Here is a 17,261-nt window from a genome sequence, read left to right on the forward strand (position 1 = left end):
GCTCGTCGAACATCTCATTCCAAAATCATAGGCAATAATATGGAGTTGGTCCCCCCTTTGCTGCTATAACAGCCTCCACTCTTCTGGCAAGGCTTTCCACTAGATGTTGGAACATTGCTGTGGGGACTTGCTTCTATTCAGCCACGAGCATTAGTGAGGTCGGGCACTGATGTTGGGCGATTAGGCCTGGCTCGCAGTTGGCGTTCCAATTCATCCCAAAGGTGTTCGATGGGGTTGAGGTCAGTGCTCTGTGCGGGCCAGTCAAGATTTCCCTTCACTGGAACTAAGGGGCCAAGCCCGAACCATGAAAAACAGCCCCAGACCATTATTCCTCCTCCACCAAAATGTACAGTTGGGACTATGCATTGCTGCAGGTAGCATTCTCCTGGCATCCTCCAAACCCAGATTTGTCCGTTGGACTGCCAGACGGTGAAGCGTGATTCATCACTCCAGAGAACGTGTTTCCACTGCTCCAGAGTTCAATGGTGGCCAGCTTTACACCCCTCCGGCCGATGCTTGGCATTGTACATGGTGATCTTAGGCTTATGTGTGGCTGCTTGGCCATGGAAACCCATTTCTTGATGCTCCTGACAAACAGTTATTGTGCTGATGTTGCTTCCTGAAGCAGTTTGGAACTCGGTAGTGAGTGTTGCAAACGAGGACAGACGATTTTTACACGCTGTGCGCTTCATCACTTGGCGGTCCCGTTCTGTGAGCTTGTGTGGCCTACCACTTCGCGGCTGATCCGTTGTTGCTCCTAGACGTTTCCACTTCACAATAACAGCACTAACAGTTGACCGGGGCAGCTCTAGCAGGGCAGAAATGGGACGAACTGACTTGTTGGAAAGGTGGCATCCTATGACTGTACCACTTTGAAAGTCACTGAGCTCTTCAGTAAGGCCATTTTACTGCAAATGTTTGTCAATGGAGATTGCATGGCTGCGTGCTCAGTTTTATACACCTGTCAGCAACGGGTGTGGCTGAATTAGCCGAATCCACTAATTTGAAGGGGTGTCCAAACACTTGTGTGTATATATAGTGTATTTGTGGCAACCGTTAGTGGTAGTGTGTGTCAGTTTAAGTGGTTTTATTCTTATGTTGATGAAGGTTGAGCACCTCATTTGTCCACTTCCAGTTCTACAAGCTTTGTAAGAGCCTGTGACAATCAAGAGCTGCACTGTTAAGAGGTTACTGTGCATTTTATAGTAACTCGATGGCAGTTGGTCACCAGGAAGTTCATGTTTATTTTTCAATAAATTACTGTCAGCTTGCTGCAAGTAGTTATTGTAAAATTCACAGTAACTTACTGTGGCCGATCTCTGTCATGCTCACTGACCTGAAAGAGCAGAGCAATGTTCGGTGCAAATCGTGCCGTAGACAGGTGGCTACCAAGTCTGGTAATACGACAAACCTTTTTCACCGTCTGAAGCAAAATCACTCCTTGAAACATGCAGAAAGTTTGAGCCACGATATTGATAAACGCCCCTCAAGCACTAGCCAATCTAGGGATGTTTGCTCGAAGGGGTCAACACTGACAGCCCTACGAGCAAACATGGAAAAGACATCACAAATGCTATTATGCATTCCATTGCTAAGGACATGCTACCAATTAGCACAGTCGAAAAGGAAGGTTGCAAGAGGCTTATCGATTTAATTGACCACAGCTACGTACTCCCTGGCCTCAAAATTTCTCTCACACCCCACTGCCTAAACTCTATGCCGAATGTAGGAAAAAAAGTTGAGGAACAGCTCAAGACAGATTTGACGTATTTTGCCACTACTACCGATATGTGGTCTAGTAACACGTCAGAGCCTTACGTTAGCCTCACTATCCACTATATTGACAAAGAGTGGAATCTTCGGGAAAAAAATGCCTTCAAACATCATTTTTTACTGACGACCACACTGGTGAAGCTACAGCAGAGGGGCTCATTGACGCTCTCGCCTCCTGGGGACTCTCAAATCAACAAATGGACCCGACTGTAATGTTTTGGACATCGTCTGCACTTGGCCATTGGTAAGTAACTTTGTCAATTGTGTATATTGAAGTGATTGGTTAGATGAAACTGAATGTGCATTTTTTTTTCATCAACTGATTAAGTTAAATATTACATTTGTACATAACTAAAGGGATTATTGTGATTTTTAACATTTCATTAAAATCTCTTGATTTCTCTTAGAGAGAGTGGGTAGAGACAAACGGGTGGATCGAGCAATTGGAGTGTGTGAGAAAGTAGTAGGTGCCTTTTCCTATTTGTGGAAAAATAAGAGAGACCTGGCAGTTGCTCAAAAAGAACACAACCTACCCCAGCACAAGTTGGTGACAGAGTCTCCTACCAGGTGGGGATCACATCAAAACATGGTGCGAAGAGTCCTGAGAGCAGGAGAAAGCCATTTCACAGGTCTTGTCCAGTGACAAGAAGACCCAGCACTTGGCTCCCACCTATATAGATATAGATGTTCTTGAGTCCATCAACCAGGCATTGACCCCACTCCTAGAATTCACAGATGCTCTGTCTGGTGAGTCTTACATCAAGTGTGTCTTACCTGAAGCCAGTACTACACCTGTTCAATACAGAGGTCATGAAACCTGATGATGGTGAAACCGAGCTCACCCAAACCATCAAAACGATAGTCATGGACTATCTGAATGAGAAATATGATGACCTAGCCACAGATGACCACTTGGACATAGCCTCGTTGGCTATGTCCCTCGGTTTAAAACGCATTACATCAAAGAGGAGAAGGTGGGCCACATAAAAGCAAGAGCTGTCTCAGAGATGCTCAATGAGGGACATGAAAACCCAAGCCCGGCACAGGGAGACGTTGCTGCCGCTTCACCACAACTGCCAGCTAAAAAGAGAAAGTCACTGGGTAGTTTTTTCAAGAAGCTCCACCACAGGTCTTACTGAAATCCAGCTGGTAGACAAGGAACTTAGCTGCTACCTTCAGTCTCCTGATGCTGACAGTGAAACCAATCCACTGGACTGGTGGAAGATCCACCCCAAAAAACGTTCCCAAAGTCAGCCACCTGGCAAAGCGCTACCTGTGCATTCCTGCGACCAGCTTCCCCTCAGAGTGTGTTTTTAGCACAGGTGGCAACATAGTGACCTGCCATAGGGCAGCTTTAAAGCCAGAGACTGTAGACAGACTTGTGTTTTTTGCTTGTAACTTGTAAGACAACAACTATCCCAACTTCAACTGTGACGTGCCATTAGGCTAACAGTTATAATGCATATTGACTCGCACTGTTTTTTTTATTTCTTGTTCATAACTTAAGGGTTTATAACTTTAAAAAAAAGTGGAGTTAATGTCATTTGTGAGTTCTACTTCTGACAATAAATAAGAAACATTAAAGCCTTTGGTTTGTTCAGGCATTCTTGAGTCTGAAGCAGATATGCAACTTTTAAACATGATTTGATTTATATTGTGATTGTTATCGAATGAAAAAATATATATATATCGTGTTCATTTATTTGCCATGTCGCCCAGCCCTACTGATAGCTAGTTGCCAGTTAGGTAAAGCAAAATTCACAGCAACTTACAGGCTACTAACATCCAGTAATTTACTGTAAAATGCACAGTAGCCTCTTAATTGTCACATGCTCTTACAAAGATTGCAGAACTGACATTGATAAAAGAGGTGGTCAACCTTTGACAACATAACCATAAACCACCTGAACACCCTACCTGAAAAATGGTTATACATCAACCCTCAAAGAACCCCTCAATAAAATGTTTTTGGTGTGTAGTAACAACATTGCATTAACATGTTTCTTTACTACTTTAGCCATGTTTTGCATTGTGTTGAAAGATTTGTTACACAATAGAGCTCCACAATGGTGTCATAATACCCATAAAACCAAGCAGTCAAACAGGGAAAGGGTTCCAATCGTTTTTTCCACCATTCATTTTTCCCATAGGGAATTTTAGTAGCACTTCAAATAAGGGCTGTGTATTGTGTAGCCTTACCCTGGTCTCGGACAAGGTGATTTCTATCAATATATTCATCTCTATTTACTTTGATTCAAAAATGCTAATTAGCATCAAAGTAGACATCATGCAAGACTACAAATCCCTGCAAGCTCCTGCCTGTCATCTCCAGCTGACACCTTTGCTAACAGATATTGTGTCAATTTAAAACTTGCACAAGACATTTCACAGAATTGTCCATTTCAAGAAATGTAGTCAATTTATGAATTACTCAATTTCGCTAACATTACATCGTAATCCACAAATTCTTACCTTTGCCTCGATTCGGCAGTCTCATCTAGATCATCATGGCGTTTGTAGTTCTTTATGATAGCAACATTAACAGGCTAATTAGCATTTCATTTTTTTTGGGGGGGGGGGGGGAAATACAGGCGTCACCTGGTGGTCCAAGAGAGATTTCCACGATTATCAAAATGTCACGCCAGGGTAAGCCTACACAAAACACATCCCTTATTTGAAGTGTTTCTAAAATCCCCTATGGGAAAAATGAATGGTGGAAAAACGATTAGAACCCTTTCCTTGTTTGACCGCTAGGTTTTATGGGTATTATGACTCATACTGTGGTCCACTATAGGAATAAGGACAATCCTTATTCCACTTGTGGCTGTGAAATAAATAAACAACTATGCAATTACAACAGTACTACAATAGCGTATTAGTGTCAGAACAACTGAACTTACCCATGTCTACCATTTGTGTTTTGATATTAAAGATTTTAAACCCAACATCATCAACACCAGATAAGTCCAGCATTCATTCAGGCCAGGCTTTTAGGCTTGAATGGGATAATCTATATTTTCTTTAGGGTCAATATATAAATCCTCAATTACACAACAAAGTATAGCCTCAAAACAAGACTGAGTTACAGGGAGCAAGATTTCTTCCTCAAAAAGATACAACCCAGTAAGTAAATTGAAGCACACTTATAGTCCATGAGTAGAATTTGGCCACTGGCATACACTTTATAGACTGATTGACATGATGTATCCAGAAGGTATATCACAGGTGTGTCAGGAAAATTTGACTCAGCTGCAGGTAGCTTTGCGGTTAGAGCGTTGGGCCAGTAACCGAAAGGTTGCTGGATCGACTCCCTGAGCTGACAAGGTAAAATAAATCTGTCGTTCCGCCCCTGAACAAGGCAGTTAGGCCACTGTTCCCCAGTAGGCTGTCATTGTAAATAAGAATTTGTTCTTAACTGACTTGCCTAGTTACATAACAAAAAAAATAAAGCTACAATCCATGTAAATTATGAACACCACCACCTAAACATTTTGGTTACGCTAAGACATGCTTATTTCTGTTTAATGAAAGGCGTGATTCAATTCTGGGTCCATTAACATTTTCGCATGTGAAATTGTAAGTTGTCTGTCTCATTTATTTGGCAATTACTTTGCTGCTCTGCTGAAGTGAAATATATGGGTCAGTATTAAAATGAGTGATAACGCCAAAAATCAGTCACAAGGAGTAAACTGGTGCTCACCTGATCTTGAGCAACTGAAACTGTCTGTGTGCAAAAAGGCCTTGAGAGACCTGCTGGAACTGCTGGCAAGGTGGCCGTGAATCCAGAAGATCGAAATTAGGGTCATGTTCATTAGGGCACACGATACGAAAAGAAAAAAAAACGCTTAACATTTCAGTTCATCCCCATTGTTCTGTTTTCTTCAAAGCTTTCCGCAGTTGAAGACACTAAACAGAAAACGGAAGCAAACGGCGAGGTAACTTTCCGAATATTTAAACAAAAGAAACATTTGTTTTCGTTTCCCGTTGCAATACGTGTTGATACGGTGTGCCCTAATGTGTCATGAACAATGTACATCAAGTTCTGCGATCACACAAAATAACTGTCTTGTCAGTTTTACAACTGATTTAATATCTCGGTAATAACAAACTTGAAAATTCCAGAGCACAATTACACTTCCACAAGTGAGATATACGACAAAATCCCATTCTTTAAAAATATAAAAATAAGACACTGGACACATGCTGTATGAAATGCAATAAATAGTTACAAAATTAAGAAAAAAAAATGGCCTGTGTTTTAAAGAGGATTTGAAAATGGGAGTCCAGTCAAGATGGGCCATTTCCCCTCCGTCTTCCTTCTAGTGTAACGCATGCATTATGATGCCTCAGAAACGGTATGACCCAATGACTCTTCTTGTGGGACCTTCTTCAAAAGGTTTCTGCTCCCAACTGAGGTTGAGGTACATTGCTACTGTTACAGCTAATGTCCGGTATCTGGTCCGCAAACGACTGTGTCATCCACTGGTCGTATGGCATGTGGCTCATTGCTGTAGCTTGGTCCTTACTGGGCATTCCTGAAAGAAGCAACAACAAAAAAACAAATAGAATAATATTAATTACATATCTCGTTTTAGATTAAACTTAAAACCTGTATGACTAGTGATGCTAACTTGTCTCATCTTCAGGGTCTACTTTTCGATCAGCCTCAGATGGCCCAGGTTAACTAACGAAAGTAAAAAACACAAGCACTCTGGTCTTCAGAAACTCTCACCTGTCTCTTTGGTGGAGGAAATGTTGCAGTAGCTGGTGCTTTGCTTTGCATCCTGGCGCGCCCCACCGCAGTTCTCGTACTCAGGATCCACCTGCTCTTCCTTGATGGCCATCCTCTTAGCATCCTCTGTAGCGCAGTGATACAGGAAATACAAGGTTACTCGTCTTCAACACTCTGAACTGCCTTGACAAACGAATGACATTCATTTATCCTTTGCATGTACACCAAATGATTGAATATAATTTGCGTAACATGAAGGGTAGGATTATTATCATATCAGTCATATTCATTATGCTAGGGTGTCCACCCACTGTGCCCAGAGTGGGTGAAAACATGCTTTGGTGATGAAATTTCACTTCCTTATGTTAGAAAATACATTTCAGCAAGACAAATGATTATTCATGTTCTGAATCGTTCAGTGGGATCTTTCTCTAACACATAATTAACATTATATCTAAAAAGATGGACTTTGTAAGATAATAGATCCGATAATAAGTACCGAAGCTCTGACATAGCCATGCAGGTTTTTCAGGACTTTTGAGGATTTTACAATTTGTGGTCGTTGTCTCAGGTTGTTTCCGTGGGTCGCAAAAAGTAAAATTAGCATGACATGAGCTGAATTCATGTAAAAGGCTTTTGAAAATAAGCTTGGTATACACTCAATGCTCCGTTGACATTTAACAAAGATATGCTTGTTTTTGTGAGAATTCCTTGAAAAATAACAAGAATTTCTAAATTAATATGAATAATGTATACTAAAATATGAAAAAAACTACATGTCATGTCTCAAAATCCTACCTCTATATTGTTTTATGTCCTGCGGATTCAAGAAGAAACATGAGTTCAACGGGAAAGTGAGCATGTCAGGTAGCCAGTCACCTTAATTCTTGCACAGAATCCAGCGTAGCTGACGCGATGCAACTTTCCAGATTTTATTTTTACCACTTTTTCCACTGCCATGGATTTAGTCACCCTAATTCTGACCATATTACAAGGGTAAACACTCCAACAACTTTTGAACCGTTTATGATAGAGACCTGATGTTTGGACCATTGTTTTTCTTTTGAGGGTTATCTACACAATTAACAAATGTTACCCATTGTTCAAAATATGTGTTTTTGATTGGACACCCTACTTATCAATGACATTATATTCAGTGTATACAGTGCCTTCAGAAAGTACTCGCACCCCTTGACTTTTCTCACATTTTGTTGTGTTACAGCCTGAATTTAAAATGGATTGAATTGAGATTGTGTCACTGGCCTACACACAATACCCCATAATGTCAGTGGAATTATGTTTTTAGAATTTGTAACAAATTAATAAAAAAATGAATAGATTATATGTCTTGAGTGAATAAGTATTCAACCCCTTTTATGGCAAGCCTAAATACATTCAGGTGTAAAAATTGGCTTAACAAGTCACATAAGTTGCATGGACTCACTCTGTGTGCAATAATAGTGTTTAACATGAATTTTAATTGACTACCTCATCTCTGTACCCCTCACATGTAAGGTCTCAGTCAAGCAGCGAATTTCAAAACACAGACCGGGGAGGTTTTCCAATACCTCGCAAAGAAGGGCACCTATTGGTAGATGGTAAAGGGGGAAAAAAAGCAGAAATTGAATATCCCTTTGAGCATGGTGAAGTTATGAATTACACTTTGGATGGTGTATCAATACACCCAGTCACTACAAAGATACAGGCGTCCTTCTTAAGTCAGTTGCCGGAAAGGAAGGTAACCGATTAGGGAAATTTACCACGAGGCCAATGGTGTCTTTAAAACAGTTACAGAATTTAATGGCTGTGATAGGAGAAAACTGAAGATGGATCAACAACATTGTAGTTACTCCACAATGCTAACCTAAATTACAGAGTGAAAAGGGGCCTCCTGAGTGGCGCAGCGGTATAAGAGGCGTCACTACAGACCCTGGTTTGTTCCCAGGCTGTGCCACAACCAGCCGTGATTGGGTGTCCCATAGGGCAGCACACAATAGGCCCAGCGTCATCCGGGTTAGGGGAGGGTTTGGCCAGGGGGGGTAGGCCTTCATTATAAATAAGAATTTGTCCTTAACTGACTTGATGACAAGATGGCGCTGATAGACATGGTAGCTCTGCTTCTAGCTCCTAAGCAACTTTGCAGATTTTAGTGTTTTTGTGTGTTATTTCTTACATTATTAGCCCAAGAAGTTTGTTGTTACATACAGTCAGAAAGAACTTTTGGATATCAGAGCGGTGGTAACTCCCCAGCAATACAACAAGGACGACGACTTTCCCGAATTGGATCCTTTGTTCGTAACCCCCCCAGGGTAATTGAACTTATCCCAGAGGCTGCTCCAAGATGCCGCCGGTGGAGAACAGGTATTCGGAGTGGACTTCTAGTCAGACTCAGGAGACGTGCACACCATCCACCACTTCAGAGTATATTACTCGCTAATCTTCAGTCTCTGGACAATAATGTAGACGAGCTCAGGGCGAGGATCTCCTTCCAGAGGGACATCAGGGACTGTAACATACTCTCACGGAATCATGGCTCTCTCCGGATATACTGTCCCCGTCCATACAGGCAGCTGGGATCTCAGTACATTGCGCAGACAGGAATAAATAACTCTCTGAGAGTTGAGTCCATTTTGCTCCTCCCCTCCTATAGGCAGAAACTCAAACAGGAAGTGCCCGTGCTAAGGTCTATTCAACGCTGGTCGGACCAATCAGAATCCATGCTTCAAGATAGTTTTGATCACGCGGACTGGGATATGTTCAGAGAATAACATTGATGCATACACTGACACGTGTATTGTAGATGTTGTTCTCACTGTGACTATTAAAACCTACCCAAACCAGAAAGCGTGGATAGATGGCAGCATTCACGCAAAACTGAAAGTGCAAACCACTGCATTTAACCATGGCAAGGTGACTGGGAATTTATTTTATCTTTATTTAACTAGGCAAGTCAATATGGTTGAATAAAAACAGTGTAGTTATTCCCTCCGTAAAACAATTAAACAGGCAAAACATCAGTACAGAGACAAAGTGGTGTCGCAATTCAAAAGCTCAGACACAAAACGTATGTGGCAGGGTCTACAGACAATCACGGATTACAGAGGGAACATCAGCCACATCGCAGACACTGACGTCTTGCTCCCGGACAAGCTAAACACCTCCTTCACCCGCTTTGAGGATAACACAGTGCCACCGACGCGGACCGCTCCCAAGGACTGCGGGCTCTCGTTCTCCCAGGCCGACATGAGTAAGACATTTAAACGTGTTAACCCTCGCAAGGCTGCCAGCCCAGACAGCATCCCTAGCAGCGTTCTCAGAGACAGCGCAGACCAACTGGCTGGAGTGTTTACGGACATATTCAATCTCACCCTATCCCAGTCTGCTGTCCCCACTTGCTTCAATATGGCCACCATTGTTCCAGTACCCAAGAAAGCAAAGGTAACTGAACTGAATGAATATCGCCCTGTAGCACTCACTTCTGTCATCATGAAGTGCTTTGAGAGGCTAGTTAAGGATCATGTCACCTCTACCTTACACCCTAGACCAACTTCTATTTGCATACAGCCCCAATAGATCCACAGATGATGCAATTGCCATTGCACTGCACACCTCCCTATCCCATGTGGATAAGAGTAATACCTATGTAAGAATCCTGTTCATTGACTATTGCTCATCATTCAACACCATAGTACCCTCCAAACTCATTAAGCTCAGGGCCCTGGGTCTGAACCCCACCCTGTGCAACTGGATCCTGGACTTCTTGACGGGCCGACCCCAGGTGGTGAAGCTAGGAAACAACACCTCCACTTCGCTGATCCTCAACAGTGGGGCCCCACAAGGGTGCGTGCTCAACCCCCTCCGTACTCCCTGTTCACCCATGACTGCGTGGCCACGCATGCCTCCAACTCAATCATCAAGTTTGCAGACGACACAACAGTAGTAGGCCTGATTACCAACAATGACGAGACAGCCTACAGGGAGGAGGTGAGGGCCCTGGCGGAGTGGTACCTCTGCTGCAGAGGATAATTTTATTAGAGTTAACTGCACTTCAGATTGCAGCCCAAATAAATGCTTTTGAGTTCAAGGAACAGACACCATCTCAACATCAACTGTTCAGAGCAGACTGCGTAAATCAGGCCTTCATGGTCAAATTACTTCAAAAGAAACCACTACTAAAGGACACCAATAAGAAGAAGAGACTAGTTTGGGCCAAGAAACACGAGCAATGGACATTAGATTGGTGAAATTCTGTCCTTTGGTCTGATGAGTCCAAATTTGAGATTTTGGGTTCCAACCGCTGTGTCTTTGAAAGGCAGAGTAGGTTAACGGATGATCTCCGCATGTGTGGTTCCCACCGTGAAGCATGGAGGAGGAGGTGTGATGGTGTTTTGCTGGTGACACTGTTGGTGATTCATTTAGAATTCAAGGTACACTTAACCAGCATGGCTACCACAGCATTCTGCAGCAATACGCCATTCCATCTGGTTTGCGCTTAGTGGGACAATCATTTGTTTTTCAACAGGACAATGACGCAACTCACCTCCAGGCTGTGTAAGGGCTATTTGACCAAGGAGAGTGATGGAGTGATGCATCAAATGACCTGGCCTCCACAATCACCCGACCTCAACCCAATTGAGATGGTTTGGGATGAGTTGGACAGCAGAGTGAAGGAAAAGCAGTCAACAAGTGCTCAGCATATGTGGGAACTCCTTCAAGACTGTTGGAAAAGCATTCCAGGTGAAGCTGGTTGAGAGAATGCCAAGAGTGTGCAAAGCTGTCATCAAGGCAAAGGGTGGCTATATTTTAAATTTGTCTAACACTTTTTTGGTTACTTCATGATTCCATATGTGTCATTTCATAGTTTTGATGTCGTCACTATTATTCTACAATGTAAAAAATAGTAAATCTAAAGAAAAACCCTGGAATGAGTAGGTGTGTCCAAACTTTTGACTGGTACTGTATATCTGTAATCCATTTTGAATTCTGCCTGTAACAACAAAAATGTGGAATAAATCAAGGGGTTTGAATACTTTCTGATGCACTGTATAAGAGATTCAGTATCCGGCTTTCACTCGTTCGTTCTGAAATAGCCAAATGAACGAGACTTTGAAGTGTGGCAATGGGAGACTAATTCAGTTACCTTTGGCAAGTCCCAAGTCGAAGTGGTACTCTGTCTCTTGCACCTCACGGGCAACTGGGGCCACACCCTTGATCTTGTCCCGTAGCTCCTTCAGCTTGATGTAGAAGTGAACCTTGTCCTGAGCGCGGGGGAACTGGGCACAGCGGGGGCTTGACGAGGGCATCAAGTAGCACACCTGGGGTGTATTTAATCAGTGAAAACGTTCGCAACATTGCAGGTAGGAATGTAATGTGTAGAGCCGACATGACTCACAAACACTAAACTTGATCTACACACGATACATTTCTATCCGAATATTCTACAACACTGCACCCTCTTGAACAGACCCCAAAACAACAGTAGGGACAGCCAATCAGAGGAACAGCCAATCAGAGAATGGCTACAAACATCAAGACACAAACATTTGCGACTTCTTTCTATTTTGGTAAAACTACTTACCGTTTCGGTTTCTGGGATTGTGTACGGCTGTAAGCCGAACTCGAGTTTCTTTGCCTTCACGCCAAAGATCTCTTTGCTGAAAATTTCGTAAATACCTGCCAAAGAAGAACAATGCAATGAATATCACTTTTTAATATTAAGTTAACTGTAAAAGACAGCATAAAAAAAAATACTATTCTAATTACTGATATCCTCTAAAATCTTCTCACATTTTCCATTGAAAGCTGCAATTAGCGGCTTGTATTTTTTCAGCTTCTCCACCAATTGATGGCCTCCTTCACGAAACTCTTTGCTGTAGAAATAGCAACAGTTAGCCTAGACAATGAACAGCCAATTTACCATGATGACAATTCTACACTAAAGAGATAACACATCATGCAAATTAGTTTTATTACTATAAATATTATTACTGTGATGGCACGTTTAATAACATACATTTGACAATTACTATACATTTGAAAAAAAAAAAAAAAAAGGGTTTGACACCTTGAGAGATCTTTGCTTCCTGGCGTTGTCCTCTCCACCATGTTGGTAAAGCCAATGCCATACTTCTCCGGTAGGTTTTGATCATGCATGTGGTTGAGTTGCTCATCAGTGAGACCAGAGAGGAACAGGCATTTCCCTAAGTTCCGAAACAAGAACAAGCTCAGTCACTTTCATCATAATGTTACTAATAACGTGGGTCGTGCTCACTAGGCACGAAACGGAAGAAAGCTGTCTCAAATGAGTTAAGCAGGGCGGTACTATCTGAACTTGTCCAACAGGAACAGCTAGCTTTTGTTTTCCGTTGCACACCGTTTTGCTACGGTGTGCCCCAATAAACATGACCCTGATCAAGCAGTCAGAATGTCATATTACAGTATTCTGGATATTTGGAAATAGAAGTGAAAAAAAGAATACTGAGTAAAACGTACAAAAATGATTTCCTGGGTTTGGGTAATGTCGTCCCTTGTAGGCTGACAATAGTCCTGGATTGATACCAATCTGAGAAAGGGATAATACAATACCTTATTATTGCAACATGCTAGAGATAAAAATAAAAAAAATTGAGAGATTTACACATAATTCATAGCTTTAATCTAATAAACATTTGCCTTTGATCCACGGGCTATCATTTGGGGAAAATGGTACAGATAAAACAAAATGTAGCCAAACTTCACATCAAAAGTCCTACTCGACATTCCCACTCCGAAAATGTCACTCATTAAATGACGTTAAAACTCACTATCAAAATGTCAAGGTTGTGGTCAATAATGTCTGGCAGGGTTTTGGCCATGACCTCATCCACCGACATGCCATTGAAGCGGTTAAGGGTCCTTTTGGCTTTCTTCAGAGCTTCTGCCTGATCGTGTTCCTCCTGCGGTTGGCCCTCCCCCGGCTTCTGTTTGGGAGGCCTACCTCTCTTTCTCTTCCCTGGCATTGGAGCTAAAAGAAAGAAAATGAACACGTTTGAGGGAAATCTGTTTGAGGCGAGGTGCAGAATCGCTTCTCTTGATCACATAATGAGTGCCTATCTGGGAAGCAAGGTGATTTCTAGATCAGTGATCCTGTGCAGTCCGACTGCAATGTAGTCAATCTCAAACATTCCCACTTATTCTGAATGATGCTAGACAAATATAATTGAATTGATTGACAAATTGAATACAGGAACAGCACTGCATGAGGATGGGTCAATTCATGTTAGGGGAAAATGTGTTTACGGTATGTGGAGGAAAGAGAGCACAGAGTGGCAAATCGAGCTGTACAAATATTTACCAAGCAAACATGGTAGATTGCATGGTTAAGTAGGGGGAGGGGCAGTAATCGCATACCTTGTGATGTATCCACAGGCTGATGATGTTGGACAATTGGCTCTTGATGGCCGAGGAAGTCATGTTGGAAGTCCAGCTCTTGGTGGACTGGGAGCTCCTGGTGGACCGACAGCTCTGTCATGACCCGGTCCTCTCTGGATCCCTCCATGTAATGGCCCATATGACCTGTGTTATGGTACTGCATCACATGTTGAGCTTGGGGGTGCTGCTGGGTGGACTGGTACCTGCAGGTCGAGAAGACAACAGGACAAGAGGCAGACTGGGGTGACACTATCTTCTTTTGTTTTCTTGGGACTTGTCCCGAGATGAGACGAAACTGATGACAAACAAATGACGCACAAACGATGGAGAGAGAAAATGAGAAATTGTTCACGCTCCAAGGATCTCAGAATGAGTTTACATCAACCAAGAAAAATAGCGGCCTTCAAAGAATACATGTTTCACACACACACATTGGTTTGACATGTCGTTTCCTGGTCAGAAAAAACTTATGGCCCTACTTATGGGCCAATCATTTGATATGGATGTGTGCTATTAATGACCATGTTTTAATTAAAGGTCTAGGATTACTTTAGTTAAATGTAAATGGCCTATCAATGACACGTTGCCTCATACTCTGCATCAACAGAGTAACTTTGCATATACACTTCCAGTGACCATTTTTTCTTTGCAAATCTTACATTTGATCATGTACCATGTAGAGATGTCTTTGTTTTGTCGGTCTGTTTTTCTGAATTCCCGCCTGCCTGTCAGTCTATACAGGGACATTATTGCCTCTTCATTTTAAAAGTAGTGTTGCAATAAGAAGCATGCTTTTTCTGAATGTGTGTGTGATGACAATTAAGCATAGCCTAGTGTAGGCCTCGACAATAGTAACTGTTTTGTCAGTTGTTACAAAATGATAGTTATTTCATATATGTATTTTGATATAGACTGCACTGACACTCCACAACAATTTTATTTTAAGCAAACCCTCCAACACCAACGCGTTCGGAGGACAACTCACCACTGTTGGAGATAATCCGTAGGAACCGTCAGTGACGTATACTGCTTTTCTTCCATCTTTACGAGGATTTACTTAAATAAATTAATATTCATGTTGCTGTTAGCTACAATGATATGCCTTTACGTTGTAAGTTACCACAGTAGGAGTATTGACAAGCTGTAAGTCTTTAGATTTGGCAAACGGATTGTTATCATAGCACCACAAAGACGTCTGGTGGCAGGAAGGTCTACGGACAACCAACACACATTCTAGCTACACAGTCTACTATACTAAAAAAAAGCTTTCTGGAAAATTGCGAGGAGGGTATATAAACGTGCTACCGTAACTAATAAAAGATGTTGTGTAGAGACATACCTGTTATACATATGTTTACAATTCCCTTTTCAGCAAATGCACCGAATGAGGGCGATCAATGCACCCAAAACAAAGACCATTTAGGAACATTGGGGGGATCTGTCTTCAGTTTGTTGGCTTTTTCTTAGCAAAAGTATTTGCATTGTCGCCACCTACTGGGTGGGAGTATGGATCTGGGCTCACATCAACTTGGCTTTTGTGCCATTAACCCATTATATGTAAATGTCGTTTATCTACATAATGTAGGTACATTACGCGTTTGACCACAATGAAAACGTCGTTGCAGAATTTCACAACTAAAGATTCCATCTCTCGAAAATGGAACGAGATAGGTGGCAGTAGCGCGCCAATATTACCCACAGCGGTAACATAACATTCTAAAACAGAAGAAGAAGAAGGCGGTGTTAGCAGAGCTGTTATGTGAAGTGACCTGCCGATGTGCTTCAATGATAAATCGATTTCTGTTGGAAAACAACCCTTTTTCAAACTCGCCTTTTGTCTGTTTCAGAATAGAGCAAGGTAATGTCAGTAGCTGAGTGCAAGTGTTTATTTTAGGTGGTATGACTTATGGAGCAAAGACAAAGTATCTACTACTAGCTTGCTAGCTACTTAGCTAGCTAGGTAACGTTGCATATGCTAAGTGACATAGCTAGCTAAGGATTGAGATATATGGGATGGAGATTTTGGAGACCTAGAACTACTGTAGCAGTATGGCAATGGATCCCTGATGATGTGCCATGTAATGTCAGAAAATCTGGGTTTAACATGTAAACTATGTGTTTCTTGTGGCTGTGATTATTGAAAGTCATGTATGTACCCTACTACAACGCCTTAGCATGTTGTGTTGATTATTCGATGCAATGATGATGTTGGGGTACTGGGTTAGGGTTAGCACAACGCCCACCCACCTGGAACCAATCCAAATCTTCCAGCTTCATGCTAATGACTATCACTATACCACTGTCTGTCTCTCTGTATAGGTAACTGATTGGTCCTCTTGGCTGATGTGAAGATGCCTGCTGGTGTGTCTTGGCCTCGGTACCTGAGGATGTTTGGTGCCAGTGTACTATCTATGTTTGTCGGAGCAGAGGTTGTCCATCAATACTACAGACCCGATCTGGTAAGCATGGAAACAGACTCCTGTCCATCCCCGTTTTGCTTTTTCATTATATGACCACATGTATCGTAAAATGAAGGGTCCACATTGTCTTGTGTTTTGCATACTTGCTCATAAGATCATAAATGCATTGCTTGTAATGTTGCTGATACTCCAATGTAATGCATGCACCTTTTTATTTCCCTTTGCCAGACTATTCCAGAAATCCCTCCCAAACCTGGTGAATTGAGGACTGAACTGCTGGGATTTAAAGCTAGAGAAGAGGCTGCTGCCGTTGCTGCCCAAAGACAGTGACCCTTTCAGTAGACTTATTTAATTTTTGTATAGTATCCCAAATCTAGAGCAATCCTTGTACATATTGCACATGTTTAAAAACCACAAAGATTGGATGTACATATGCATATCGCATTTGTTATGACACGAATGTGGTATAAATTGACCTGTGCCAATTCTATTCAAAGTTGTTTCAGGCAATGATGTGTTCACATGGCTGGATGGAGCTTCAGGCTCCTCAGACTATTTAAAAAAAAAAAAAAAACTTTTCAGTTAAAGGTCAGTTAATAACAAATTCTTATTTACATTTAGGTCAGGAGCCTACAATTGCGTTTATAAGAGCGTCTGCTAAATGACGTAAATATTGTCATGGAAAACTCATGAGGTCTTAGGACATATAGTATAGGACAACTTGCAGAACAGACACCCCTTTGCTGCTCTTCATGTGAGAGCCATAGCAAAGTGAGCACAAGTTTTAACCATGCCTTCTGATGGATCATTCATATAGATACTGCGCAGACTAGTATGAGTATGTCAGATACTGTATGTATGTACATTTTCATTGGGTTTTTAACCAACAGATGTGAATAAAATGTATTGTGTTTATGCTTTTAATA

The 17,261-nt window shown here is 41.9% G+C and overlaps 2 protein-coding genes and 1 long non-coding RNA gene across 5 annotated transcripts; 2 read left to right on the forward strand and 1 right to left on the reverse strand.

Annotated features, from left to right (window-relative positions):
* The first annotated feature begins 1,918 nt into the window (after positions 1 to 1,918).
* LOC115196679 (uncharacterized) lies at positions 1,919 to 3,360 on the forward strand. The gene is made up of 2 exons (XR_003878892.1): positions 1,919 to 2,017; positions 2,181 to 3,360. It is a non-coding gene; the product is annotated as an uncharacterized LOC115196679 (long non-coding RNA).
* Positions 3,361 to 5,831: 2,471 nt separating this feature from the next.
* On the reverse strand, positions 5,832 to 15,375 carry LOC115197093 (G/T mismatch-specific thymine DNA glycosylase). 3 transcript variants are annotated; one of them, XM_029758280.1, is made up of 11 exons: positions 15,255 to 15,374; positions 14,901 to 14,971; positions 13,895 to 14,118; positions 13,309 to 13,508; positions 12,998 to 13,067; positions 12,570 to 12,705; positions 12,293 to 12,375; positions 12,084 to 12,178; positions 11,646 to 11,820; positions 6,506 to 6,631; positions 5,832 to 6,308 (listed from the first exon to the last, which is right to left on the reverse strand). In XM_029758280.1, exons 2-11 carry the CDS (start codon positions 14,954 to 14,956, stop codon positions 6,163 to 6,165), a joined length of 1,311 nt encoding a protein of 436 aa, XP_029614140.1. In that variant the 5' UTR covers positions 14,957 to 14,971; positions 15,255 to 15,374; the 3' UTR covers positions 5,832 to 6,162. The 3 variants fall into 3 exon arrangements, with proteins under 3 accessions (XP_029614140.1, XP_029614142.1, XP_029614141.1); XM_029758282.1 differs by having other exon boundaries at positions 13,895 to 14,210; XM_029758281.1 differs by lacking the exon at positions 14,901 to 14,971 and having other exon boundaries at positions 15,255 to 15,375.
* An 857-nt stretch (positions 15,376 to 16,232) lies between these two features.
* Positions 16,233 to 17,253, forward strand: uqcc6 (ubiquinol-cytochrome c reductase complex assembly factor 6). Its single transcript, XM_029758284.1, has 2 exons — positions 16,233 to 16,374; positions 16,564 to 17,253. Exons 1-2 carry the CDS (start codon positions 16,267 to 16,269, stop codon positions 16,663 to 16,665), a joined length of 210 nt encoding a protein of 69 aa, XP_029614144.1. The 5' UTR covers positions 16,233 to 16,266; the 3' UTR covers positions 16,666 to 17,253.
* The last annotated feature ends 8 nt before the right edge of the window (positions 17,254 to 17,261 follow it).

Source organism: Salmo trutta, chromosome 7 (genome assembly GCF_901001165.1).
Source record: "Salmo trutta chromosome 7, fSalTru1.1, whole genome shotgun sequence".
Taxonomy (NCBI): Eukaryota; Metazoa; Chordata; class Actinopteri; order Salmoniformes; family Salmonidae; genus Salmo; species Salmo trutta.

What these genes read in the sequence shown, in the direction of transcription:
- LOC115197093 (XM_029758280.1), bottom strand. Translation starts at nt 14,956, where the DNA reads ATGGAAGAAAAGCAGTATACGTCACTGACGGTTCCTACGGATTATCTC. An exon ending in CAATCCCAGAAACCGAAACG is followed by an intron (nt 11,821 to 12,083) that starts GTAAGTAGTTTT and finishes AATACACCCCAG; the next exon opens with GTGTGCTACTTGATGCCCTC. An exon ending in TTCCTCCACCAAAGAGACAG is followed by an intron (nt 6,309 to 6,505) that starts GTGAGAGTTTCT and finishes TGCTTCTTTCAG; the next exon opens with GAATGCCCAGTAAGGACCAA.
- uqcc6 (XM_029758284.1), top strand. Translation starts at nt 16,267, where the DNA reads ATGCCTGCTGGTGTGTCTTGGCCTCGGTACCTGAGGATGTTTGGTGCC. An exon ending in AATACTACAGACCCGATCTG is followed by an intron (nt 16,375 to 16,563) that starts GTAAGCATGGAA and finishes TCCCTTTGCCAG; the next exon opens with ACTATTCCAGAAATCCCTCC.